This window comes from Python bivittatus, unplaced genomic scaffold, assembly GCF_059951505.1.
Source record: "Python bivittatus isolate LINGU-HERP-01145 unplaced genomic scaffold, Pbiv_v1 ctg000480_np1212, whole genome shotgun sequence".
NCBI classification, from domain to species: domain Eukaryota; kingdom Metazoa; phylum Chordata; class Lepidosauria; order Squamata; family Pythonidae; genus Python; species Python bivittatus.
This window is the reverse complement of record NW_028277075.1, coordinates 54,563,349-54,589,970: the sequence shown is the minus strand read 5'-3', so window position 1 is coordinate 54,589,970 and position 26,622 is coordinate 54,563,349. Positions and strand designations below refer to the sequence as shown.

At 39.6% G+C, this 26,622-nt stretch overlaps 1 protein-coding gene and 1 long non-coding RNA gene across 20 annotated transcripts in view; one reads left to right on the top strand and one right to left on the bottom strand.

Moving 5' to 3' along the window:
• Positions 1–12,511, bottom strand: part of LOC148214980 (uncharacterized) — a 29,244-nt gene extending 16,733 nt beyond the window's left edge. For 11 of the 14 annotated variants that reach the window (XR_015797071.1, XR_015797072.1, XR_015797075.1 and 8 more), the window contains exon 1: positions 11,076–11,208. This is a non-coding gene — a long non-coding RNA (uncharacterized LOC148214980). Of the gene's footprint in view, positions 1–11,075; positions 11,212–12,440 lie in introns of those variants that run through there. The other 3 variants (XR_015797074.1, XR_015797076.1, XR_015797073.1) reach the window with 3 other exon arrangements.
• The window catches only part of AMPD3 (adenosine monophosphate deaminase 3), a 45,899-nt gene continuing 30,478 nt past the window's right edge, over positions 11,202–26,622 (top strand). Inside the window, exons 1-7 of one of the 6 annotated variants that reach the window (XM_007429362.3) lie at positions 11,203–11,343; positions 11,882–11,970; positions 16,291–16,516; positions 17,727–17,922; positions 20,052–20,217; positions 22,044–22,263; positions 22,978–23,107. In XM_007429362.3, the coding sequence (XP_007429424.1) occupies positions 16,296–16,516; positions 17,727–17,922; positions 20,052–20,217; positions 22,044–22,263; positions 22,978–23,107 (933 nt within the window). In that variant the 5' untranslated portion in view covers positions 11,203–11,343; positions 11,882–11,970; positions 16,291–16,295. Of the gene's footprint in view, positions 11,344–11,876; positions 11,971–11,999; positions 16,517–17,726; positions 17,923–20,051; positions 20,218–22,043; positions 22,264–22,977; positions 23,108–26,622 lie in introns of those variants that run through there. The other 5 variants (XM_088145940.1, XM_025167376.2, XM_025167378.2 and 2 more) reach the window with 5 other exon arrangements.

Sequence of the window (26,622 nt, the reverse complement as noted above, 5' to 3'; positions counted from 1 at the left end):
GCTTATCAAACTTATAGCTCCTCAACCTGCTTACCTTCCAGATACACTGGGGCTGCTATTATTATGATTGGTTACACAGTTGGCCGTTTAAACTGGATTTGGCATTTTTACCCACCTATCAAGTCCTTCCCAAGGACCTGGGATAGGCAGATGTTGTTGTTTGATGGTGTTAAAGGTATTGTCGCAGGATGTAAGCTGTTCCAAGTAAAGCTGCCTTTTGCAATTGACTGATTTTGTCAATGCCAATGGTGTTCAAGTGGTGCTCCAGATGATTTGGGATTGCACCTAAGGCACCTATAACTATTGGTACTATCTTTGCTTTCTTTTGCCATAGTCATTCTACTTCTATTTGCAGGTCTTTATATTTTGAGATTTCTATTCTGCTGTCTCCAGATGTCGCAGTGTCTACTATCCAGACTTCTTTGTCTTTCTTATCAACAGTTGTTAAGTCTAAGTGTTGTATGGCAGGTGCTTGTCTGTTTGAATTCTAAAGTCCCAGAGCACTTTAGCTTCTTCATTTTCTGTTACTTTGTCTGATTATTATTTTATCCCACCTTTTGTATATATAACTTAAGGCGATGACACACCTAATTCTCCTGCCATTTATTTTCCCCATAACAACAATGTGAGGTAGGTTAGGCTGAGAGACAGTGACTGGCCCAAAGTCCCCCAGCCAGCTTTCCTGCCTAGGGCAGGCCTAGAACTCATAGTCCTGGTTTCTAGGCCAGCACCGTAACCACAGTTCCCCAGACATCGTTACCGTATTTAAATCCTGTTTCCTAGTTTGAATATTTGTTAATTGCAATCTGTTTTCTAGTACTCTCACACATCCCTGGTATTCCTGACTGTAGGGTTCCTCCAGCCCTGCAAGCATGTGCTGTCCCAAATCAAGGAAGATAACATGTGGTTGGGGTTGACCATGAAATTTGTATATTAGGAAAAGATTCTTACATTTGCAAGTAAGAATGTTCATCCTGAGTAATTCTTCTATGATATTTAGAATGGTTTTACTTCCTACCTCATGCTATTTCTTGTTTCTCTCTTCCTTTCCAAACCTTTTGGTTTGGAATCTGGAGTTGGATCCTTTGCATGGGTGGTCCCACTATTCGCATGCCAAACTTGGAAAGTAAAGGCCAGAGAACTATACATTGGTCTTTAATACTGATTTTCTTCCTTTCAAAAATACTTAATAGGTTTTGGTCTTCTCCTCATTTAGGCATAGGAAAAACGGAGAGCAATAGCAGCTTCCTCTGTAAAGTAAGAGTAACATAACTTGGTCCACGTTGCAGGATAACTGAGCAGCTTTTTCCATATTCGCTAACTAGACAAAAGGCATGTAGAAGCCCTATGCAGATAAGGTCCTTGTGGCTTTCTTTCTTTGTTCAATCTCAGCTTCCTCCTTATTTTGAAATGCACTTGGCAGATGTGCTGGCCAATGTAAGGCTGTATCCAGATGCAAATCTTCAGAAGGTTTCTAATGCTTCCAAGATGTTGCTGTTCTATTGCAAGCTATAATTGGAACAGTAACACATACTCCACATGTCAGTGCTTTTAACATATATATGTAACAGGGGACACTTGTGCACACAAACATGGGATGTGATAGATCAGGACCCAAACCCTACACTCTTCCATAACTCCTGTGAAGAGCCCACTAGATAGTGGAGCCACCAGCCACTTTTCTCCCTAGGAAACCTTTACCAATAGTTTACTGAGAAACTTGAAGGGAAAATATCTGCGAAGGCTAGTCCTTTTTCCCAGAATGAGCATCACTGATTAAGAAGTAAAGATCTTTATTACATACAGCAAGACAAAGAAATGGAAGAAAATTGGAAAGAAATACCAAAAAAAATAAAAAGGGTGAGGAATGATCAATTGCTTCTGAGGAGAATGATCTCAGTCTGCTGCTCCTTCAGCCCAGGATCTCCCATCAACATACACAGAGAAAACAAAGACACAATGATCTGTATACATAACAAAGCAAAACATATAATGCATCCAGCTTCACTAGGTTATAGGTCTCTGACCTAATTTCCTGGTCCATAACCCAGATTTCTAAAGATTGAGGCTTCTTTTCATACCTGGCTTTCAGCCAGCCACAGAGCATAGATGCCCCTCCTTCAACAGGCAAACACAAAGAGACAAAATAGAGATTGCCCATTTCTCACTAAAACACACACACACTTGAGAACAGAATTCTGGCTCCTGACTGACTCCTCAGTTCTTGATTTTCCCAGGCTTCAGGATCTGGTCAGCTTTTCCTTAACTCTTTCAGGAACTGAACCTCTTGGAATCCAAGTTTCCCTCTTTCATTATATTTTGCTACTCTGCACCCACATCCATGCAAGACATAGGGTTAGGCTGTATGGGCAAGGAAAAAACCTATCCCTTCTCTTCCCTTGCTATTCATCCACCCCAATCTGGAACTAGAATCGGCAATCTGTTGCAAGCTCTATGTACGTTTCACTGGGTTGTTTGTCCTTTTCATTACAAACATGTTATTTAGTTAAATTCAATTAAATGTATACTAATGCTTCCCCTTTAAAGCAGATTTTTTTCATAAACAATGAACAGCTGCCTGGGTCATGGTGGTGGAAAGAATGACTAGGCTAGTAATGTCATTCATTTTCAAACTCTGTGTAGCTTCTGCTGTAAATAAACACAACTGGATTTTTCTCAGAGCTCTATCTGGTAGAGAAGGCTGCAAGTCTAAATTAAAATTAGTGAATGAGTTGCTTGAATTGTAAATGAATGCATATATAAATTTTACAGCTTAAACTTCTCTCTGACCACTAATACATATCCATAGGCATTCTGGTTTGCCATTAATTTTGCCTGATTATTTATTCCTTTGACATGCCTAAAGCTTCCTAATTATGCTGGCTTCTCTAGCAACTCCTATCTTTCTCTACTTTTACCAATACCCCCTCATCATCCACCTGAATTTGGGCAGCTTATAAAGATAATCACTAAGAGTCCACACTGACTTGATAGTACTCAATCAACAAATAATCCTATTACAATTATGTTTCACTATACTTCTTGCTAAAGTATTTTGTTGCATTCAGTCTTCAATCCTGTGCTGTTCCATCCTTATTACAATGATTCATACTATTCATACTTCACAAACCTGTGCAATTTTTTTTTCTGGGCAGTAGACTCTGGCTAGTGACAATATACCATCTCTCTACCAAGAGAAGCTAAATTGGGTAAAATATTATGGTCCTTTAATCAAACTCTGTTTTAGTCATGTCTTTGTCATTCACCAGGCTCTTGAGCTAGAAATAGATCCAGCAAGAGCTGGAGGGGTTGGGGACAGGCAAAGGACAGATTACATAACTATTCTTCCTTACCAATGCCATAGTGTTAAGCAGAAAGCCAACATAAGTTACAGTTCAATACATAGGGCCAGTCTGATTATATTGCTAATTGTAGAGTTTAATCTAAATGCTGACTTTGCTGAGAAAATGGGAAAGTAGGAATTTGGTTAGATATTTGCAGAAGTGGTGCAGCATGCAAGAGAGGTATTTATAGCAACCTAGGCCTTCAAAGTCTACCCTGTACAGTATATGCTGACTTGAGTAGGCTGCATTTAAAATGTTGATGTCCAGATAGGGAAAAATAAAAAAAATTGCCAATATATAAGGGGTTGCATAATACTTACTGCTCAGGCACTATATTAGCATTCTAAAGAAAATACAAGGTGGAGAAACCCTGACTTTGTCTGACTGCTAATGTACATACACTAATCTGAAAGCCATGACACTGCAACCAACTTGGCAGCTAAGGAACTGGTGATCTGTTTTCCACTTTTTGTTTAGCAAACTGCTGAGGGTGTTTCCTTTAAGAGGAATAACAGCAGCTTGTGGCACGAATCTAAGAGAATGCAGGAGATGAACTTGGCTATCTCACTGGGACCTCAGAACATTTCCGTAATCATTGGCACTTCAATTCCCCAATCCATCAAAAGCATTGATCTATAATTGCCTTCAAACCTGCTAATCTGTAACTGAGAAGCAGAAGCAAAAATCATTCCTCTGCCCCAATCAGCTGCAGAAACTCTTTCATCCTTATTTCCTGTAAAAGGTACATTTAAAAATTGGGTGCATAGACATCCCAGTCCAGATACTTAGTTAATGTTCTGTGCATTTGTCTGGCTGAAGGCAAAACAAACCAATAAAATCCCAGTAGTTGTTATGAAGGGGAGCTAAAATGGCATCAAGCCATCCTCCCTCTTAAAAGCCCTGAAGCTTACCAGGAGCTGGTAAGTGCAAAATAGTGAGAGCTCCTGCAAATGGTAGAATGGATCATGCAACATCCACACCACAGCATGTTTTGTTTTTCATAAGTTTACTGCAGCTTCAAAGACATTGCAGCTGAACCAGAAACACATCTGCTCAGATCTCAAACACAGCTGGTGTCATGGGATTATAGAGGTCCCAGGTGGATGTTGAATTGGCACCAAGGTGTCACATGAAAGTGTTCCAATAGGAAATAATAGACCCTTTCTCCATGTCTATTCACTGATTCCACTGCTTCTACTTCCTCCAGCATTAGGGCATGAAAAAGCAGTCTGCAGGTAGAAATGAGTTAGTAGGGAACGCATGATTTCGTTTGCTCAGTTGCAAACTACTGTGGCAAACAGGTAGGGTTCCAAAGGATTGTGTTAGGAGAACTGACCTTATTTGATGTGTTCTCTTTGGTGGTTTGTCCACTTTTTTATGCATAACTTGTATATTTGCAATTATAAAAAAGCCTACAATATCTTTTGCAAAACAAAGTAAACCCTATATTTGTAATTTTATTTACTGAACCAACGGTACAGTGGAGAACAGCTTATCTTACAAAGGCTATTTGGGAAAAAACTGGAGCTTATATTTTTGCTTTCTTCCTTTCCTCAAATTCTGGAGTACAGTAAATACAAGGAAATCTCTTGTGAGATTTAAATCTAATAATCTAAAATCTGCGTAGCTGAGCAGATTTTATTCCTTGCATGTCTGCTGTTTACATAATATCAGGAAGGTCATGACAAATAAAGTGCAAGCAAATCAAATGTTTTGTTTAGAATACAGGTGAGGCCATACACGTATTAAAGAAATGTGACATGAGAAATGTGGCATGTGGTGACTAGTTTACACTGCTATGACCTACGTGCACAATTCTTATGATTATTTATTTATTTATCAAATTTATATAGCTGCCCGTCTCATGAGAAGTGACTCAGGGCAGTGTACAACAATCAAATAAAACCACAATATAAAAACAATCATTATACAAATATAGACAATCATTATTAAAAATTTCAAAATCATTAAGAAAATAGAACATACAAACCACAAACAGAGAAAGAAGTAAACAACCACGTCACCCACAGTAGGCGAGCCATCTTAAAAAGTTGCCAGTTCCTGGGACTCCCAAGCCTGGTGACATAACCAGGTCTTGAGAGACTTCCTGAACATTAACAGGGATGGAGCTAACCTAACTTTGGGGGGAAGAATGTTCCATAATGTGGGCACCATGGTAGAGAAAGCCCGCCTACTGGGACCAACGAATGGAAGTCCCTGGTAGATGGAACCTGTAGCATGCCCTCTCTGCCGGATCTAATGGGATGGACTGATGTAATCGGGAAAAGGCGATCCCTCAGATAACCAAGTCCCATGCCACAAAGGGCTTTAAAGGTCAAAACCAGCACTTTGAATTGGACCAAGAAACAAACTGACAGCCAATGCAGCTCGCAGAGCAGTGACATGTGCTGTTCTAGGGGCACATATAACTGCCTGTGCCACTGCATTCTGCACCAGCTGAAGCTTCCAGATACTCTTCAAGGGCAGCCCCACATACAGCACATTACAGTAGTCCAGGAGGTGACTAGGTCATGAGTGACAGTGAGTAGAACTTCCTGATCCAGGAAGAGGTGCAACTTGCACACATCAGAAAGCTGTACAAAGGCCCTCCTAGCCATGACTGTCACCTGATTTTCGAGTAGGAGTCATGAGTCTAGGAAAGCTCCCAGATTGTGCACTGGGTCTGTCTGGGGCAGTGCCATCCCATCCAGCACTAAAGACGGTATAGTCCTAGAACCAGTAGTCCCCAAAACTCAAAGCCACTCAATCTTGCCAGGGTTCAGTTGAAGGCTGTTTCCCCATCCAGAACCTCACAGCCTCCAGGCACTGGGATAAGGTGTCCACAGCATCACTTAATTCATCAGGGGCAGATGTATAGCATACTGATGATACCTCACTCCATGGCGATGGATGAGCTCACCCAGTGGCCTCATATAGATGTTAAATAGGAGTGGAAAGAGCACCAAGCCCTGCCGCACCCTACATAGTAGTGGCCGAGGGCAGGACCTCTCTTCCTCAATCATTACCAACTGAAATTGACCTCAGAGAAAGAAGGTGAACCAGCACAACCCCAATCCTCTGAGCCAATACAGAAGGATACTGTGAGCGATGGTATCAAAAGCCACAGAGGGGTCAAGTAGCGCAAGGATGGATGCACAACTCCCATCTTGCCCGCACCAGAGATCATCCAAAAGCACACCCAATGCCATTTCCATCCCATACCTGGGCCTGAACCCTGACTGGAAAGTGTTCAGATAATCCGCTTCATCAAAGGTCCTCTGAAGCCATCGCGCAACCACCTTCCCCAAAAAGGGGAGGTTAGGTACTGGACAAAAATTGTTCAGTCTGGTGGGGTCTAGAGATGGCGGCAAATCAAGGTCTCTTTAAGAGGTAAAGGAACAACCTCCTCACTCAAAGAAGAATTAACCACCACTAGAACTCACTCACGCGACACCCCCAGGCTGCTTTAACAAGCCAGGAGGGGCATGGATCTACAGAGCAGGTGGCTGAGCTCACAGTCCTAAGGACCCTGTCCATTTCCTCAGGTCCAACAGGTTCAAACCATTCCCAGATAACTGGGCAAGACTCCTCCCCAGGCATCTCCTCTGGACCTGCAACAAGCCCAGGGTCCAACTGTGAGTGAATCTGAGCGACTTTGTCCAACAGATGCTGAGTAAATTCCTCTGCACACCCTGCAAAGGTTTCCCTAGCCCCTTTTACCCAAGAGGGCTCATGTCACCCAAAACAGGGCTGCAGGGTGACTATCCGCGGACGCAATAAGGGTGGAGAAGTACTGACTTCTTATTACTACTTAAGTACTACTGCCACCCTTACCGCCACAAGGTAGGCTTTAATAGCGTGTCTGGTAGAGTTTGCCTTTTGTGGAGTGCCAGTGACACTCTAAACACCTCTTCTCTCGTTTCATCTTCCTCAGCTCCTCTGTGAATCATGGGGAGTGACGGGAGAGGTCACATGGGCGCAATCCAATCCAATGCTTCAGTTGCCTCCTTATTCCAAGTGGTGACCAAGGCTTCAGATGGACCATGCAGCAGACCAACAGGAACAACCCCCAGATCCCTCTGAAACCCAACCAGGTCCATCAATCATCAGGGGCTGACCAATCTAATGGGTCCAGCCTCCCTGCAGTGGATAGTGACACTAGAGAATCCCATGGTAATCAGGGCGTGATCTGACCATGACAAGGGAGACACCAAAAGCTCCCTCAGTTTCAGATCACATAGCCACTGCTCTGAGAGGACCACCAGATCTGGGGCGTGACCACTGTCCTGTGTTGGGCTCTGGATGATCTGGGATAGACTGATGGCTGTCATGGTGGCCATGAACTCCGGAGCTACTTCAGATTCCACTCCTAGAGAAGGCAGGTTGAAGTTCCCCAGAACTATAAGTCTGGGGAACTCCACTGCCAACCCATATGTGAATTATGACCTGTTTATATAAGGTTGTACATATCAGAAGTGGGTAATATGGTGTCTATTGAGTAATATTTGTTAGGTGTATGAGTTTTCTAGTTATACTGTCAATAAGGATATAGCGTAGCTAGAGAAGGTTTAGAGGAAGTCAACTAAGATAATAAAGGGGCTGGAGCAGCTTCCCTATGAGGAGGTGTAATGGGCTGTGAGAACAACCTTGGGGGTCAGGAGGAGGAGGAGCCGCAGCCTAGACAACGGTCTGACAAAAGATATCTCAGCCCACAGAGAGAATGGGGATGTGGAAAGTGACTCAGAAGGGACCCTCCATAGTTTTCTGGAAAGTAAAAGTAAGGAGGGGAAAAGTGCTTTCAGACGTGCAAGGTTCTGTTACTGCAGGTAGTGTTAGTACTCCTGGTTTTGGTTTTTTGTCTGGACTACCTCGAAGGGCTGACAGGAGGCAAATGAGAGGGGACATGATTGAGGTATACAAAATTATGCACGGTGTGGATAAAGTGGACAAGGAAAAGCTATTTCCCCCTTCCCAAAATTCTAGAACCAGAGGTCACCCAATGAAATCGATCCTGAAAGAATCAGAACAGACAAAAGGATTTTTTTTTTTTTAACACAACTGTAATTAAACTTTGGAATTTGCTATCATGAGATGTGATACTGGCTACCAGCTTGGCTAGTTTGAATTGAATTGAATAGTTGAATTGGCGTGGGCCAATTCATGGAAGTCATGGAGATCAATGGTATTAGCCTTGATGGCAGTGAAGCCCCTCTGCTGGGAGACTAGTGGGCTTCCTTGTGCCATTGGTTGGTCACTGTGAGAACAGACTGCAGGATGAGATGGGCCAGAGGTCTGATCCAGCAGGGCACTACTTATGTTCTTACATGTTATGATGGAATTCAAGAGAATCTTTTTTTTTTTATCTGGACCCTATACATTTTCAAATTTTCTGAAAAAATAGGCCAGAATCCAAGTTACTTTCACCAATCAAGAGGGATTTGAATGCAAGCTTCTTGGCTTCTCTACCTGATTCCTGGCAAGCTTCTTTTAATACTGACTGATGTTCCAAAATAGTTTGCAATATGGCACAGGGGCCAGCTTTTCAGATGGAAAAAAAGCTCTTGAATGAACTTCAAGTAGCTCTTCGGGTGCTGGCCATACTGTACAGTGGGAAGATTTAAGTTTGCTATCAAGCTCCACACACTTAGTTGGTAGTGAAAAGGAGCTATGTTTAGCATGTTATAGCAAATAAATCTTTCATAAGTTTCCCATTTATATACAAGACAATGATTTATTTTACTCTTCATCAGGAGGAAATAGTTCTAAGCAGTACAGTATTGAACCTTGTCCCAGATTGGTATAGAAATATTTGCAGGTAATATAGTTTGGTCAACATCAACCTAGAAACAAAAGATGAAATGGACCTAAAATCAAATGGACATTTTAAAAATCCATCTTTTTATTCACAGAGAGGAAAATCACTCTTTTTAGGAAATATAGTCTTCTGGGAATCAGCAGGAGGGAGTTGACAGGGCAACAGCTTGTTAGCAAGCCCTTCAATCTTATATAAAAATAACTCCATTTTATTATTTTAACTTAGCTTTTTAATATTTTAGTCAGGGCTATTAGTTAACTATTACTAATTTTTTTTAAACTATGATCTTCACATGAATGCAACTTAGTTTTCACACTGTACTAAATAATGGTTTGTTTAATACTGGCCACTGAATAAATCACGACTGTGTTCATATATCACAGTAAGTCAAAACAAAACAAATTACAGTAAGGGGTTAGAGTAATCTGTGAATCCAATCAGTCGCACGTTTGCTGTTTCCCAAAGCTGGTCTGAGTGTGGCAATGCTGTCGCTCTGTTCCTATGGGATCTATCTTACCTATTCAGTGTGCATTTATGTTGACTCATTTTTTCAACTTGACAATACTGATGTTAGCATGAAGAAGTCCCTTTGGTATAAAGAAAAGGCAGTGAAATAAAGCCACCAAAGGTATTTCTCTGGGATTATGATGATGAGCAGAGGGATAAATTAGTTTGGAAGAAATATAGCCTTAGCAAAAACAATAATAATATAAAAGGAATACATTAATCTTACTAAAGCAAGTATATACCTGAATATCTATTTATCAACCAGATACAGGCTGATGCCTATTACCTACTTAGTCTTCATAGTCATACTGCTCTTAATGTGGTTAATCAGGATCTCACATCTTTTTAAAGTTCTTCTAGTCTCATTGGGATGCAATCCATATCAGAATAAAATGAATGCACTCTTTCTCTCTCATCTTACCTCATAATATCTAAACTGTGGTTTCCTTCCATGGAGTTGGAAGTAGTACTTTATTTCTAAATAGGAGATGCTTGGACTAAGCCTACTTAGAGTGAGGTACTCTGTATTTTTACCAGTCAAAAGGCACTGTGCAGTTAGTCCACCTTTTTCTTCTTAAATGTTTTCAATAAAAGAAAAAAGATGAAAACTCCAGTAGAAAAATATGGGACAATCTTGAACAGAAAACAATTCTCAAATGGAGCAAGACAATTGTATAAAAAGTCCAATTAACTGTCATGCCGTTCACAGAACATGGCCCTCTAACTAAGATCTTAGGCTTTAACATGTTATTAAAATTTTGAGCACCATTATTTCTGGGTTTGGGAAACCCGAATATAATAAGCCTTTCTCTTTTTGGAATACAGAATTAGCTTTCTATGTCTTCTGATCTTGGTTATTATTATTACATAATCTTCATACATTCCATAAATTATGAAAATTATCATCCATACTATGAATTAATCCTCTTGACCTTGACCTCTCCCTCCTCACAGCAACAACCCTGGTTTAGTTTCTCTCTGATAATGGCACAATATCTACATCAACCACCCCAAAAAGGCACGTTTAAATTCCATTGATTTCGAGGGAAGAGCTATGCAGCAGTTTGTATCTCTCCAGAAATCAGTGGGACTTAAAATTGCACCACTATGCTGAGATGGTGCTCCATAACTGTAAGTTTATCTTTCCCTAATGTTTATTTAAGCACGTTTTGGATGGGATTGAGCTACTACAGTTACTATTATTGCAGCAAGAAGACGCCTCAGGCGCACTGATGTGGTCCGACGACCTCCCTCCGGGACCCGCTTTTAGGCCAGGGACCAGCGCGCCCACCCCCCGCAGCCTTTCCCCTCCCCTACATCTCGCGCGAAAGGGGCTATTTCCCGTGGCTGGCATCGCCGCTCAAGGGCCGTTGCGAGGCACCAGAGCCTCTCGCCGGGCTGCGCTTTACCTCTAGAAAGGAGGCGCCCTCCGCCTTTGCCAAGACTCCTGCAAGGCGTGTCGCGGCCGCGCCCTGGCGCTATCTCTGCCTTTCCACCAGAGGGACTAAGCCGGCTCAGAGACGCGGTCTTCCTTGGGAAAAGAAGTTTCCTCTTCACACTCCGGACTCAAGGAGAAGAGCTCCGGTTGGCGTCGCAGGGAAAGACGACCCATCCACCTCCTCCATTCCCGGTAGACAAGGTTGCCTGAGAGCGAGCCGCCGAGGGCACCTGACTGAGGTAGAGGCTGCGTACGCTCGTCCTGCCGCCCATACCGCGCACTGTGACCCTGGAGAGAGTAGGGCTTGTGGACTTTCCATGCCGGCGGAGGCGGTCCAGCCGGGCAGAGCAACGAACGGCTGCCTTTGCTAGCCCTGCATCGAAACCGAGGGGGACCAGATGGAGTGGGCGGAGGAGGGAAGTCACGGCCCGGGCTTAACCCTCGCAACGTTTTGTGGGGTCGCACGCGCGTCCTCCAGAGCAGCGCGCGCGCGCATCTTGGAAGCGCTGTCCACCGGCGTGCAGCAGCGCCTGGGACGAGCCTCTGCGCGTCCGGAAAGACGGGCGTTTGCATATTAAACCTCTCTGGGTTGGGCTGTTGCCAAGCCCCTGAGAGGAAGGGGGCAGCGGGAGAGGGGCCGTCTGCCGGGGCGGGGGGCCGCTGGCCTGGCCAACTGCTATACTAGCCGGCCGCGGCAGCTGCGGCACCCGGGGGAGATGAATGCGGCAGCTTCTGACCGCGGCGGCTCCTCCCCCTTCTGCCTCCCTCCCAGAGCAGGCCGACCGGCTTGGGTGAAACCTCCGTGCCCAGCAGCCAAAAGCAGCCCGGTTCGGCGAGCTCCACCAGGACTGCTCCTGGGGCGCTAGGTAAGTCTCCGCGGCTGCTAAGTACAGGAAGCCGGGCGAAAGCGCCGAGCTCATCTTGGAGGGTGGGCGGGCGAGAGGGAGGGACTGCAACCGCGCCGCTGTCCCCGGGACGGATGGGAATAATGCTCGGGCACCTGCAGAACTGCTCAGCAGGAGGAAGGGGTCCTTTTTCCCGGCCGAGGCGCCCATCCCTCGGCCGCGCTCGCCTCCCTCCTACCCACCCCGTTGGCCCCGCGCTGTCTATGTATCTTCACCGCTCTTTTTTCTTAATGGCTTGTCATATAAAATATTCAAGCTCTAGTATCTCACTCGGTAATTGGCCTCGGATTCGACGTCTCGAAAAGGGAAAGGAGCGAGCCGCCTCCGAAGAGGTTAAATGGAGGACCAGTCATCTGCTTAACTTAAAAAAAAAGGGACGAAAACTACAGTATATGTAGGCATTACTTCTTAAAGGACAAGGGAAAAAGTACCTTTCAAAAAGGGCTCTCCCAGCATCTTGTGCTTCATTCATTTTGTCCTGCTACTCCTATTCCTACCAAACAACTCCTTTTACTTGGGGTTTTGAAGATTATCTTTTGCATATCATTAATTTGGTAAGCATATAAGAGGAAGCAGATGCAGTGACATCATCAGATTTAGCTAGCTTCAGTGGCTCATGAGAACTGCACGTCACAGCACCCCCTTGAATTTCTCAGTGTTCATTAAATTTAATCTTGGAAAGTATATTTTTGTGTGTGTGTCTGTGTATATGTGTGTTTGTGTATGTATATTTTATATGGAACAAAGTGTAGCCTGGAAATGTGAGCTTCCTTCTTATTTTTTAGCCAGCAAATGAGGCCTGGTTATAGTGTGAGTATCTTTTTAAATATACATATATAATAAAAAGTTTATATATCTGTGATATAACTGCAGCAATAAAACCTCTGTACCTGTGTTATGAAGCTTATCTTTATCTAGTAAACAGAATATTTATCTATCTATCTATCATATTTATATAGCTGCCCATCTCACATAAAAGTGACTCTGGGCAGTGTATATAAAATATATAATTCTATATAGAATAGAGAATTGTACTTAAAGCTTGCATTGCTTGTTGCTTACCACAGGACATTACTTTGAGTAGGTGCTATTAGAAACCTTGTTACAGAGACAAGAAATAGGAAATGAAATGCATTAGGCTCATTATAAAGGAATACGAAAGTTAAAATACTTTACTTCTTTATTACGTATCAGAATAGATCAGTATTTAATGTTAGAAACTGTTATTAGGATGAAACTAGATGTCAATCTGCAAAGAGCAAGAAATTGGAATTATTAGACTGGAACTATTAGATTGTTTCTTAGACCAACAAACCTGTGTATCAACAGTTGACTAGATATATTATGTTTGTTGGAGTATTCTTCTGTACATCTGGGTAGAAATACCTGATCAAAACTATACCAAGTTAAAACTCTTTTTGGTTTTGTTTCCTTCTGGACCAATGACTTGGAGCATAATCCAATCAATGTTAATTTTCTTTTTAAAATTCTACTGTTATCAGTCAGGGAAATTAAAGACCTCATTTAACCCTTTCATTGAAATGAATGAGACTTGAAGCTCCAATTTTACAGTCACTTAACCTGAAGTAATCACATTAGCCTAATATAATTCATTTATTTTAATTAAATTAGGTTTAAATCAAATTTAGTTCTCACCCATTTCCTGCGCAGTCCAACTCTTGAAGTATGGTGCCTGGCATAGACGTTCACGTCCAAATGTTATATTTGGCTCAAAAAGGTTTGCACAGTCCTGCTTTAGGAACAGGGTGCCTTCATTCAAAAGAAACTGAAGCCAGTCCCTGGGATACTTGTCTGATGTCAGGAATAAGGTGAAAAAGAGTGGAGAAAAAGATGGGACTGTTTTACTAAATTTATGCTGTATCTTTCCTCCAGGAGCTTGAGGTGTTATTCTTACAACAGCTCTCTGAGAACAGTAGCTAAGCAAAAAGTCAATTTAACATGTGTGAGCTCCATCATATGCCCCATCATATGAGTATAGGGGTCTCTTGGGGGGCAAGAGGGGATTAGGATTAGTGATTAACTGCATGTCACAGTGCAAGCTCCATCCATTATGCATTTGTGTGTGATATTGTGATGTGATGTTGGAGCTTGCATAATGATGTCATGACACGTTTCATCATTTCATCATCATTGTGGTTAGGGATGGGTGCCTGTGCACATTAGGCTCTTTAACCCAAAACTTAAAAAGAACTAGTTTGGTGTGGTAGTTGAAGCACTAGGTTAGAAACCTGAAGACTGCGAGTCCTAATCCTGCCTTAGGCGCAAAGCCAGCTGGATGACTTTGGGCCAATTGCTCCCACTCAGCCCTAGGAAGAAGGCAATGGAAACCAGTTCTGAAAATGTTGTCAAAAAAAACTGCAAGGACTTCTCCAGGCCATCCCCAGGAGTCAAGACTGACTTACCTCCCCAACCCCAAATCTTACTATGTCTGTACCCAAGTGGCTGCTATTTGGAGTTTATAAAAAACAGAATTTCAAATCTATACCAAACTGGTTCCAAATGTTAATGTCTCTAAGTGCAAAATTGCAGCTGTTCTGGGCTTGGATAAAGTAGTAAAACTTAAGATTTAGTTCAAGAACTGTACATGAGAGCAGGTAAGATAATGGCATGCAAATGTTTGTTACCTGCAATTTTTGGCTTTATGTGTCTTGCAGACATACCATTTAAATGACCCAAATCCCCCACTTACTTTCCCAGCTGAGTTTAGCCTTGGGTCCCTGGTCCTAGTTAAACAGTCTTTACTCTAACGGATTTTGCGCTGTGTCCTGATTCTTAATACATAAGGGTACAAAATAAGGAAACCTAAATATACAGTACTTTATGCTGTTAAATATTTCACAACATAATTATTTTATTAACTGTAGAAACAATGACATGAAATATTGAAATACTGAAATATCCATTGTAGACGCATGTAGGGAGAGCTGGTAAGATGTAGTAGTTAAGGTGTTGGACTGGGACTTTACAAGGTTGTGATGGGGAAAAATTGGAAGAGAGCATGTTGTGTACACTGTCTAGAGCCCCTGAAAGAAAAAGACAATATAATCAAATAATTCATGTTGGATTGCAACCATGATTTCTTATTTCTGCTGGTTTCAGTTGTTTTCGAACTGAATTCTTAAGCAAAGATGATGCACTAGAATAGTATGGCAGGACATAAAGTCATCACTGAGCTGTTTTTATTCAGTGCTTAGGCAAAGCCAATTAAAATGATATGAGACCTGTTGAGATCATTGTAAATCTACATTTCTCTCAGTTGTTGCATTTTGTATGGAAAAGGTTAACTGTTTTCTTAAATTTAATCATACACTGATTATGTTTATACAACATGATTAATTTAGTCATGTCCTCTCTAGTCAATTGACTCACCTCTATGTGCCAACAGTAAATGGTTTGGGAAGACTGAATCAGTCTTATGTTGCTTACTTTTTTAATACTCCTGCCTGCTGTAATTTCCTGTTGTATTTTATCAATCCACAGTGGTGCAATCAGTTATTGACGCCACCTATCAGTGTTTGCCCTACTGTGGGCAGAATTGGGAGGAGTTATATACTCCTACTTCTCTCAGACCCTTTTCCATCTTTTTTGTGGCTTCAGGAAAAAATAAAGATTATAACAGAGACTAAGTCAGAGTTCATAGAAGAGACACATTTTCACAGGGACTTCTTAAGGCTTTGAATTTGTCTAAGTACCTTGAAGGAACAGTTAAGCTTCTGGTAAGCAGCTTGCATGATATAGTTGATGGAGGCAGGGGGTTACCTTAGCCCCAGATTGAGGCTATTTTGGACCCAAACTAACCCACTCTGAGTTAATTATGGAAGTTTGTTAACTGGTCTAGGATAGTCACATGACTTGCTGATACCTCCCAGACTTAGATAAGCAGATCATCCAAACAGGCATCCATTCTTTTTATATAACTCTGGAGGCTTTTGGAATTACATCTAATATATTTAGGACTAAGAAATAATGCCTATGGAAATTGGAAAGAAAACATTCCATTAGAAAACCTTCCACATTATATCGCATAGGAATATTTGAAGTTCACCTGATTTTAGTAATTCCTGTTGAGCTGTTCAAGGTTTTAAAATCAGTATATTCATATAAGAAAAGCTTACTATGATGAAAGAAAAATGGAAGAATTTAAGGTAAAATGTGTTTTTTGTAAATTATTGGAGTGGTGTGAATTTATTACATTTTAAATTAACTAAAAGGAATAATAGAATTGTGATAGTTGCCTGTAACATTCTATATTTTTCATAGCCGAGATGCCCAGACAATTCCCAAAGTTAAATATGTCTGAGGTTGATGAGTCAGTGAGGCTCTTAGCTGAAAAAGTTTTTGCCAAGGTCCTTCGAGAAGAAGATAGCAAAGATGCCTTGTCACTCTTCACCGTGCCTGAAGATTGTCCTATTGGGCAACAAGAGGCCAAAGAAAGAGAACTTCAGAAGGAGTTGGCAGAACAGCAGTCTTTGGAAACTACTAAAAGGTAGGTTTGATGAGGTGGAAGAATGTTTTAGTAATGAGTGCTGAGGTCTATTAAGAACAGTTGTTAGATACTGTCAGATATAATATGAAGTGTTGTCACTCTCTAATCCTGCCATTGGCTTTTATATGGTTTTAGTATTTTTTGTTGATGTATTCTTGATTGATTGATTACGTGCCATCAAGTTGTTGTCGACTCTTAGTAAACCCTGGTCTTTTATGTCTTCCAATGGTGCACCCATTGCCACTGTAACTAAGTCCATCCACCTTGATGCTGGTTGTCCTTTTCTCTTTTCTGTATATTCTTACTTATTTTATTGTTTATTTATATGAATTCAGTGCCATTCAACTCCAAACCGGCTCTGGTTTATTCAGTTAAACTGAAACGTGGGAAATGTCACTTAGAAATGTAATCCACAAATATACGTAGAAAGTGCTAAAAAGTGAGCAAATCATAAGTCCAATTGATCATACTACTCCTTATGCAGCTGTATGCAAGGATGCATAGGACCCAATTTCATTCTTTTTTTCATCCTGCTTGCAGATACCCATTTGGTGAAGGCGTACTGTGTTTTTTTTAATACTCACTCCTTGACTACTGTGTAATGTCCATACTTGTTTTCCCTAAGGTTCTCTGTCTTCCTCACCAGGAACAGAGGACAAGTAATCAGTGAGCAGCTGTGGAAGGCTGAGACCTAAATATGAAAGATGTTTATGGGCTTTGTAAAATCGGATAAATGGCTCCTTCTGTTTATGTTCTCTTATGTCACAATATTTAGCAAGTTAATTAAACAAAGTATTGCTTTTTAATGTGGGAAAATGACTTCTAAATTCATTCAAACAAGAGTTTTACATTTTAATACTGTCAATCTTGAAATAAGTTTATAAATATTGTTGATTTGATAGATTGAACACTCTGAAATTAAACATTTGTACTGAAACGTCTTGACAGACCTTTTGTCTAACACTCTTGCAGAGTCAATACAGTACCATATTTTACAATCCTTAATCTTTTTTTTTCATAAATACCTTTTTTGAACATTTCTAAGTGCTATATGAGATGGAAATAACATAGTGGATTCATGAAGTAGAAAAATGACCTCTGAATAAAGAAATGTATGTATTATTTTTTAGAAGGTTTCTAAAACAGAGCCTTTTTGTTGTCTTAAATTAATGTCTTATTGACTTAAATATTGTGTACTATGTACATATAGGAAGAAAAGTTTCAAGATGATTCGATCCCAGTCCTTGTCATTACAAATTCCACTGCAAGAATGGAAACCTCCATTGGCTGCTCCAGTTGTGTCTCCTCCTACTCCAGTTCTTCCAGGTGCCTTTCAGCCTATCCAAGGGACATATGATGTACCAGAATTTCAAAGAGTTACAATTAGTGGGGATTATTGTGCTGGGGTAAGCAGACAGACAGATGATGGTGATGATTTTTTAAAATAAATATTGTATGTATTTATTATTATTTTATGATGCTAACGCTTGTGTAGAATTGTTTAAGTAGCCATGGGGATTTTGTCCTGGTCAACAGCTTTGTTGCAGTGAATAAAGATATAATATACTACTATATGTATTCCAAATGATACATTTGGAGTACACAATTTGTCCTGTGGGATTCCTATAGTGGTTAAAGAAAACCTTTTTTCTTCATTCTCTTCTTCCTGCTAATCCTCAATTGGGGGCATGTAGTGCTAAACAACATGACTAGACATTACCTAAAATAGGAGACCCAAGCATACTTTTCATAGCGACATTTATTGGCCTTGCTCCATTTGCAGGATATTACTACTTAGAATAGGAATAGTTATGAAGTTGGAGCCAAATAACTAGATAACTTTATGGAAAATGTCCAGAGGCCCCAACTTCAGGTAATGAATATTATATCTTCACTTGTATGATGGTAGTTGATGTGAAGTAACAGTTTTCATTAAACTGAAAAGATCTCTTCTAACGAGTCTTCAGTAATCAGATATAAGCCTAGACCTGAGTAGAATTTCTTGAACCATTAATTACAGCTAAGGTTCTGGAAATGTGTGTTGCCGTTATTAGCTGAGTCTTAACCACAGTGCTCTTAAAAATTATATTTTAAATCAATGGATTCTGTCTCTGGTTTTCACTGAAGTGATAAATCTTAGCCAGACTGCAGATGGAAGGTGGATAATTAAATACCCATTTGTAAAACATTTTCCCTCAAAATAGTTAATAAGGCATCAGCGAGAAGCATTCTGTCAGAATTTTCTAGTTTTTATGTGCAGGGAATTCCTTTGAATGAAGGAGTATTCCATGAATTGACTCCTACTTGCATTCTTGAGTGATATAGGCAACATGTACATAGCCGCTTCCCCACCCCAGAGCTAGCAGGAAATCATGCTACTCTATATCTTTCTTACCCTCACAGTGTATCCTTACTGTACACCTCCAATAGGTCTCTGCTGCACTGTGTTTATTCAGCCTCAACATGCAGCATTCCAATGGCTGTGATGGGTGGCTATCTCAGCTGAAATTCCAGCCCTGCCTAACATCATCCAGCATGAAAAGTTATTTATTTACTTGTTCAATTTATATGTCTGTCCACTCACTGGTTGACATGTACAACACTCTGACACTGCATTTTTTTTCTTTCCTGTACTGTTGTTGACCAATTGAACTTTTAAAAAATCTTTGAAACTGTGAGTTGACTGGTCAACTGTTTGGCCTATTGTCCACTAGTTAGCAAGAAATGTTAGGCTTTTTGTATCTCTTAGTTTCCATCCACTCAGGGGCAAGTGCTGCTTAGACAGCTGGAATTTGAGAAAAGGTTAGCTGTGAGGATGTGTATAGGAGCTGTAGATTACCCTTAGAACATAACATAAAGAGAAGAAGCAAGGAATCAGGGCTTCCCCAGGACTGCACAGAAAGAGAACTCCCAACCACACAGGCTACAGAAGTACAAGGGCTGAGCCTTTTCAATTACATTGTCCACTAATGCTGTAAGCCAGGGCTTCACGCACTCCAGGTTAATCAGTTAACTGGTTGATCAGTACATTTAAAAAAGAAAAAAAAAGTGGCTGGAGAAGTTCTGGTCTCTCTTGCAGTCAACAGAGGTCTAAGGGATGGGGGAGGAGGAGTCAGGGACCAGATGGGAGGGAATTATTCCATAGGAAACAGGCAGAACTAGTTGGAGCCACAAGATTGCTGACCCAGAGCATGTAATTTCAGAGTACTTCCATGAAGTACACTGATACTCTCTACATTGCCTGGACAGAGTGTCTTGAGGTGGGATGTTAGGGAAAATACCACTTCCAGTGCTTAGTGGTTTAAACTATCCTTGGACAGTGTCAGCTGTGGGAGGACAGTGAGATAGAGGCTATGGCATGTGTTTGGGAAATGGTTAGTGGGCTGTCCTTGCACCCAGCAAGGAGGCTTTGGGGATTTGCCTATAGCCTGGCAGAGGTGTATTGCTTCAAAGAGGAGTATACTTTATTTCCAAATATATTCATTTTGGATTAGGATTATACTTTAATTATTCATTGTATAACTTCTCCCTTTAGGTTACAGTTGATGATTATGAACAAGCTGCCAGAAATTTAGCAAAAGCTTTACTTATTCGAGAGAAGTATTGCCGCTTTGCTTACCATCGTTTTCCAAGGACAACAGCACAATATTTATGCAGTATGAAAAATGAAAAATGGAAAATTGAAGATGAGGTACTCCCAGGTAAATCAGCTCTAGCTAAAAAACAACAACTTTGATCTATGGCCGAGATCCCCCTGTTGTGCTAAGCCATGGCTTCCTTAAACCTTGGTTTGTTAAGCAAAATGTCTTGATCCAAGTCATATTTAACTTTAAAGCATGTCATTTCTTAAAACCGCAGTTCTACTCAATCAAAAGAAATAAAATTATGGATTTTTTCAATATGTAAATCTAGCCATAGATATTTATTTACTTAAGTAAAGTGAGCACTTAAAGAGCAGTAGGAATTCTAAAAAATATATGCTGATTTACTTTGGATACATAAATGATAGTATAACAATCATATGTCTCCAGCATCATATTTTGTCCATAATAAAGCCATGATTTATCCAAAGTTTGTTCATGAAATTTATTTATTTATTTATCTATCTATCAAATTTATATCACCGCCCAACTCCCCCACAAGGAGGGACTGGGCGGACTCACAACAAAACAATTTAAAATCAGTAAAAACATAAATAATACAAATATAAAATACAATTATTAAATACAATAAAATCCAAGAGATGGTGATATTATTTCAGCAGTTGGATCCTGTCAACTGTGTTTTATAAGCCACATTCATGGAACAAGCTGAGTAAAAAGCAAACTAACCACGTAATGGCTTAGCAAAAAAAAAAAAATAGTAACCTGGAATCAGTTCAGTTTTTAAAATTTATTCAATCTGATTTACACATGAACAAGGCCTGTTATATTTTTTCTCTTTTCAAATAGAATAGTTACATGTCTCTAATTAGCAATCGCCCATCCATACCATTCTATTTTAACTGATACTCATCAAAAGATTTCATGCTGATTTCTAAGCACATGGCACAAACTAATATATTGTATATATTATATCTTTAATAAATATGATGTAGATGTTTATGGACAACTACTATGCACTTAATTTTTAGGTAATACAGGAATTTTCTTTCCTACTGTACTAACAGAACTAAGCTTACATGGTTTTAGTTTTCTTCCTATGCATTAAGAAGAGTTGATGTGCCAAAATTAAACAGATAACAATTTGTAAGCAAGAAAAAAGTCATCTGCTTTATTAATGTAGAGATGCAATTAAAGGTATTAAAATAGGATATGAAGAAAAGATAGCTATCATAAATGAGAGCATGCCTCCTCTTTTTAAAACTTTGGAATAAGTGAATCTTCCTTCCATATCACAACTAGATTTAGTTGGCCCTTTCTTGGACTGAAAGGTGAAAAATAATTTTAAATATTAGAAATGTCCGCAGGGAGAGTCAAGGGGGAAAACAATGAAAACAGCATAAGTTCTGCCCCTACTGCATATGTGCCATGATGTCACATGCATGTACGAAAGTGGTGGAGTTTAAGTTGCTAACATGTTGCTGTCATTTTGACACAAGTGCTAATGCCTCTTTAATTACTTAAAAATGGCTTCTAAAATTTATTTGGATTTCAAAAAACTGTATAGAATGGCTATTTCAGAACTATCTTCTTACTACATAGAGCTGTTTGTATTCCCCCCTCCCCTTCAGTACAGTATATGAATATGTTTTGGTACATGGTAAAATGTAGTTGAGTGTCACTGAATAAATGGCTATGTAGCTGCTGGTTTGTACTCCATATATTTTGATTGATAAATACCCTTGGATGACACTGAATGTGGAAGGGGAGTTGCTACATTCAGAATATCTCCAGTATGATATCACATATAATTCTTTGTGAGTTTACATTGGTTACTGACAATTTAATTTTCAGCTGTGATAGACAACTTAGAATGATCCTGTATTTTAAATGATGCTAGAATGTCTGACCTTGATATTTTACAGATTTCCATCCACCACCAAAAGAACTACAGGATCCTTACAATCTTGATGATTCTCCAGGGAACTTGGATTATGTTGTAAAGATGAAGGAAGGGATTTTCTTAGTTTTTGAGAACAAAGACATGATGGAACTTAATGAACCACAAAGTTTGCCTTACCTTGATCTGCAGACCTACACCCTTGACCTCAGCCATGTGCTGGCTCTTATTGCTGATGGCCCAACGTATGGTTCTGTTTAACTTTAAGAATTCCATAAGGCTAGGATATTATATGCTTTACCAGTCGTAATGCTGTAGTTGTTCAAGCCACTTCTGTTTGTTGAAGTTCTCAGATTAAAATGTAACCCTATACATGTTTATTTAGAAAACTCTTAGCTTTAATCTGAAAATGCTACATTAGGTGTATGTAGAGATCTACATCTACTATAGATAATAGTATGTGTAACATTTGAGTCAGGGTAGTGCTTGTGTTAATTCCCAGCATCTTCTAAAAAGTGAATATAAATAAATGTTCCTCAGTTAGAAGAGCTGGAAACAACCCATTTTGAATGTGAATCAGTTGTTTTTAGTGTGAAATAGGGCATTTTGAACCTGAAGCAGAGTGCTTCAAATTTGAAACAGTTCTAATTCAAAGTTATTTGTACACCTGTATCAAGAGTGCCCTCAGGGCATGTCAAAAAAGTAAGATTGCGGGCACAACTTTGAGATCAGTCTTGCCCCTTTTTTACATTCACTGCAGACATATTAAAAACAGATAGAATTTCAATTGTGTGGTCACAACTGTCATTTTTACATTTTGACCCTCCCATTGCAGATGTCCCTGACCTGTATTAATTATATATCTGATCCCCAGTGGATCTCTGTTATTTAATGTAAAATAATTATCTCTCTATATAATATAAAAGTATAATTAAGCAATGATGGTTCATCTTCCACAGGAAAACGTATTGTCACAAGCGGCTTAACTTTCTAGGATCTAAATTTGGTTTACATGAGATGCTAAATGAGATGTCTGAGCTAAAAGAATTGAAGAGTAACCCTCATCGAGATTTTTATAATGTAAGAAAAGTAAGTAAAAGATTATGCAATCATTATTCTTCATTTTTTTACATCTGGTCTCCCCAGTCACTAAAACTCCCTTGTTGTACATTAAATGATTATGGTATGCATTCTAGTCAGTCTCACTTGTTAAAACCATTTGGTGTATGGATAGCCGTATCTACATTCACAGGCTTTGAATCTGATGGCAGGACCACAGGATGTGAACACTGAGTAAGTAGAACCCTAAGGGCTAACAGCCTCATTTTTTTCAGCCAGTTTAAGATTGTAATAACTGAGGAGGAAGTATGGAACGTGAGGCAGGCACAGGATTGGAAACAAGTATGCTTATCTGAAAATCTGTGGAAAGAGCCTATAATTCAGACCTCTGCATGAGAGAGATGTATTGTGAGCAGTTGATAGATATTTTAAATTTTACTCCTGTAACTTTGGGTAATACAGAAGTCATAACTACTGTCTTTGGGATGGAGCGGGGGTTGTTAACATTCCTATTACTTGGACATCTTTCCTTCCTTTCAATTTATACAAAATACTATAACTCAATGAATAATCTATATACGTACTTTCTCAGCCATTTTATAGTCGGACTTAGAAGGAAATGTTGTACATGGTATTGCTGAAGTTCAGTCATATCTGAGTTGCAGTCTTTATCAGATAGATTTAGTTCATATGAATCATAGTTAACAATATTTTATGTTCATTTGTTGTAACATAATAGAATGTTAATCCATACTTATTTTCACATGTTACAGCCCTTGGCTATATTTCTGCTTGTAATACTGAGCCATTTGGATTATTGCCACCGGTTTTCTGGATAATGAATTTAGTATATAAATAAAATCTGCCTAGCGCATATTAAGAAAGACATCCCTTTGGTGTACCTACACTGAAAATTAAGCATATTCAATGAACCAGTGAATAGAATATTGGAATTGGAAAATCCAGATTCAAATTCTTGCTCACCCAGTGGCCTTTGGCCAACCTACATATTACATGGAAGACATGGATTCAAAAGGGAATGCTTAATCCAATAAAGGTCCAGAAAAGTCTGAGGGCTTTATAAATATGCTGCCAACTCTTTCTCTTCCTAGTTTTCAGCTGTTTATTGGTTGCAGCTGGATATTTTCTTAGCCCCTGGATACTTTCTGAGTAGATTTCTAGTAGTAAGGTCTTCTAGCAGTCTCACAGATGCCTCACTGGGTCTGCTATTTACTTTGCTCTTGGAAACTCAAGGAAGAGAACTGAGATCATAGAAAGGTTCCTGTTATGATTTAAAGGGTTGCAGGGGTGCATGAAAGCAGTCAGGCTATCTTTCATCTAGATCAGTTCTTCCAGGTGTTCTGTGAAAGAGGCTAAACTCTTCTCTAAAGAGCTTTTTCAGGTTCTCTCTTGCATGAGATTTTGACACAGAATTAGAGAACCAGCAACAGAAGGTTTGCCTAATTTTTCTTCCTCCAGACGTTTCCCCATTTGATAGCCTTCAGTACTGTAGGCCAAATGTAGAAATGTAAAAAATATTCAGAGGAGAAATAGTTGATATTATTGGAGAAAGGGGGAGATACAAAATATACATTCTGTATAATATTTTACTTTTTATGTTAGTGTGTTTTTATATTTTATTTTATTTACATAGGTAAACAGAATTGCTGATAATAGTAAGGAGAAATAAAGAATAATAAGAGTAAGAATAACAATAGGGGAAATAAGGAAAAAGCATTATTTCCTCCAATAAGGCAGGATAAGAGTAGCAAATTCTGTAGGCACTAAAGGAGACTCTTATACCTTAAAATATCTCTGTTAAGCCTCTTTCAGGGTTGGCCCAGATGGTGTGCAGTTTCATGTTTACTGACTATCACAAGAGGCTAATAATATTTAGTGCAAGGATTACATATGAGCAGGAGAGGCATAGGAAGGAATGATATAAACATTGCTCTCATAAGATTACTCTGAATTCTAGGAAGCCCTTACTATGACTGATATACATGCAGGTTGTAAGAAAAGCCCAGAATAAACTATCCATAAAACACCCAATAATAACTACTCAACCAGTATTTAAGATTTAAGATAGATTTAGACTGTGTACATGTAACAGTTTTTTTGTCAAATAATTGAAAGCAAAATAATAGATCTAAATAGCATGAGTTTAATTTTTACTGTTCCATTATGGATAGTAATGCTATTGTAGAGTTCTTGCAGTTTTCAAAACTAGTACTTCATTATACTTGTATAATTTGTTTTGACATAACAAAAGATAATGAAGTAGCAGTCAGTTAAACCAAGAAACTCTATTATTTTCATAGAATCTGAGATTATTAAAAAAAACTCTGATCCTGGGAAACAGTGAATTGGTATCTCGTTGTCATAAAATTACTGTCATTTATAACTAGTGTTGTTGGTTGCTTTGTCTGCTTCTATTGCTAACCTGGCAATATATGTCAAATGAATGAATATCTTCAGCCCTCATAATCTGATATGAAGGACTTAGAGAACCTTCTGGACACATTTTGAGAGAACATTAGATTTGAAAGGGGAAAGGAATTGCTGTTGTCCAGGTTCTGGTTGCAGAAGCAGGTTCCTCAGGAGAAACCAACTGTTGGATTTTATCTATGCTCTCAGCATATGAAGGGTTTTATATAATAAGGATATGAGTTTTATTATATTGACCAATGTAAATATTTCATTATAGCTCCTTCCTTCCTTCCTTCCTTCCTTCCTTCCTTCCTTCCTTCCTTCCTTCCTTCCTTCCTTCCTTCCTTCCATCCATCCATCCATCCATCCATCCATCCATCCAATATAATGGTGGCACTGAATAACCTTTGAGTAGGGATTGGCTGTGTTATGCCACCCAAATGTTTTGAAGCACAGCTCCCCTAACTCCTAAGCAGTGTTGCCAATAATCACAGTGCTGGGATTTGTAGTACAAAATGAGGGAAACTAACGGAACTGGGTTTGTTTAGCCTTGAGAAAAGATGACAGAATATAATAGCACCCTCAAATATCCGAAGGGATGTGTCATACAGAAGAAAGAATAATCATCTTAAGGTACACAAAGACAGATTTTGGTTGAATTTTGAAAAGAAAAATGGGAGCAGATCAGCAGGAGAACTAGTGATTGAGGAGATGGTGAACTCCTCTTTGCTGAATGTACTCAACTCAATTTGGATTCCTGCAGTGACAGGTGGTTGGACTTGATAACCTAAATGACTCCTTCCAGCTCTGAGATTCAATGACATCTGGAGAGCACTTGATTACTTTCACCTATCCTGAAGGCTAGTTGATGAAATGAAATTACATCATTTTCTTTTGCTCAGGGAATATTAGCTTAGTTGGAGAGAAAATACATTTGAGCATCCAGTCAGTTATATGTGAGTTTCTTTGCCACAGTTTTTCTGTATTTAACAACTACTGTTATCCAACCTCAGAATTGGAATGTTCAGTGTTGTTATTTATTTATTAATTATATTGCTTACATAGCCATCCATCTCACAATTGTGACTCTGGGCACTGAAAACAAGATTAAAAAC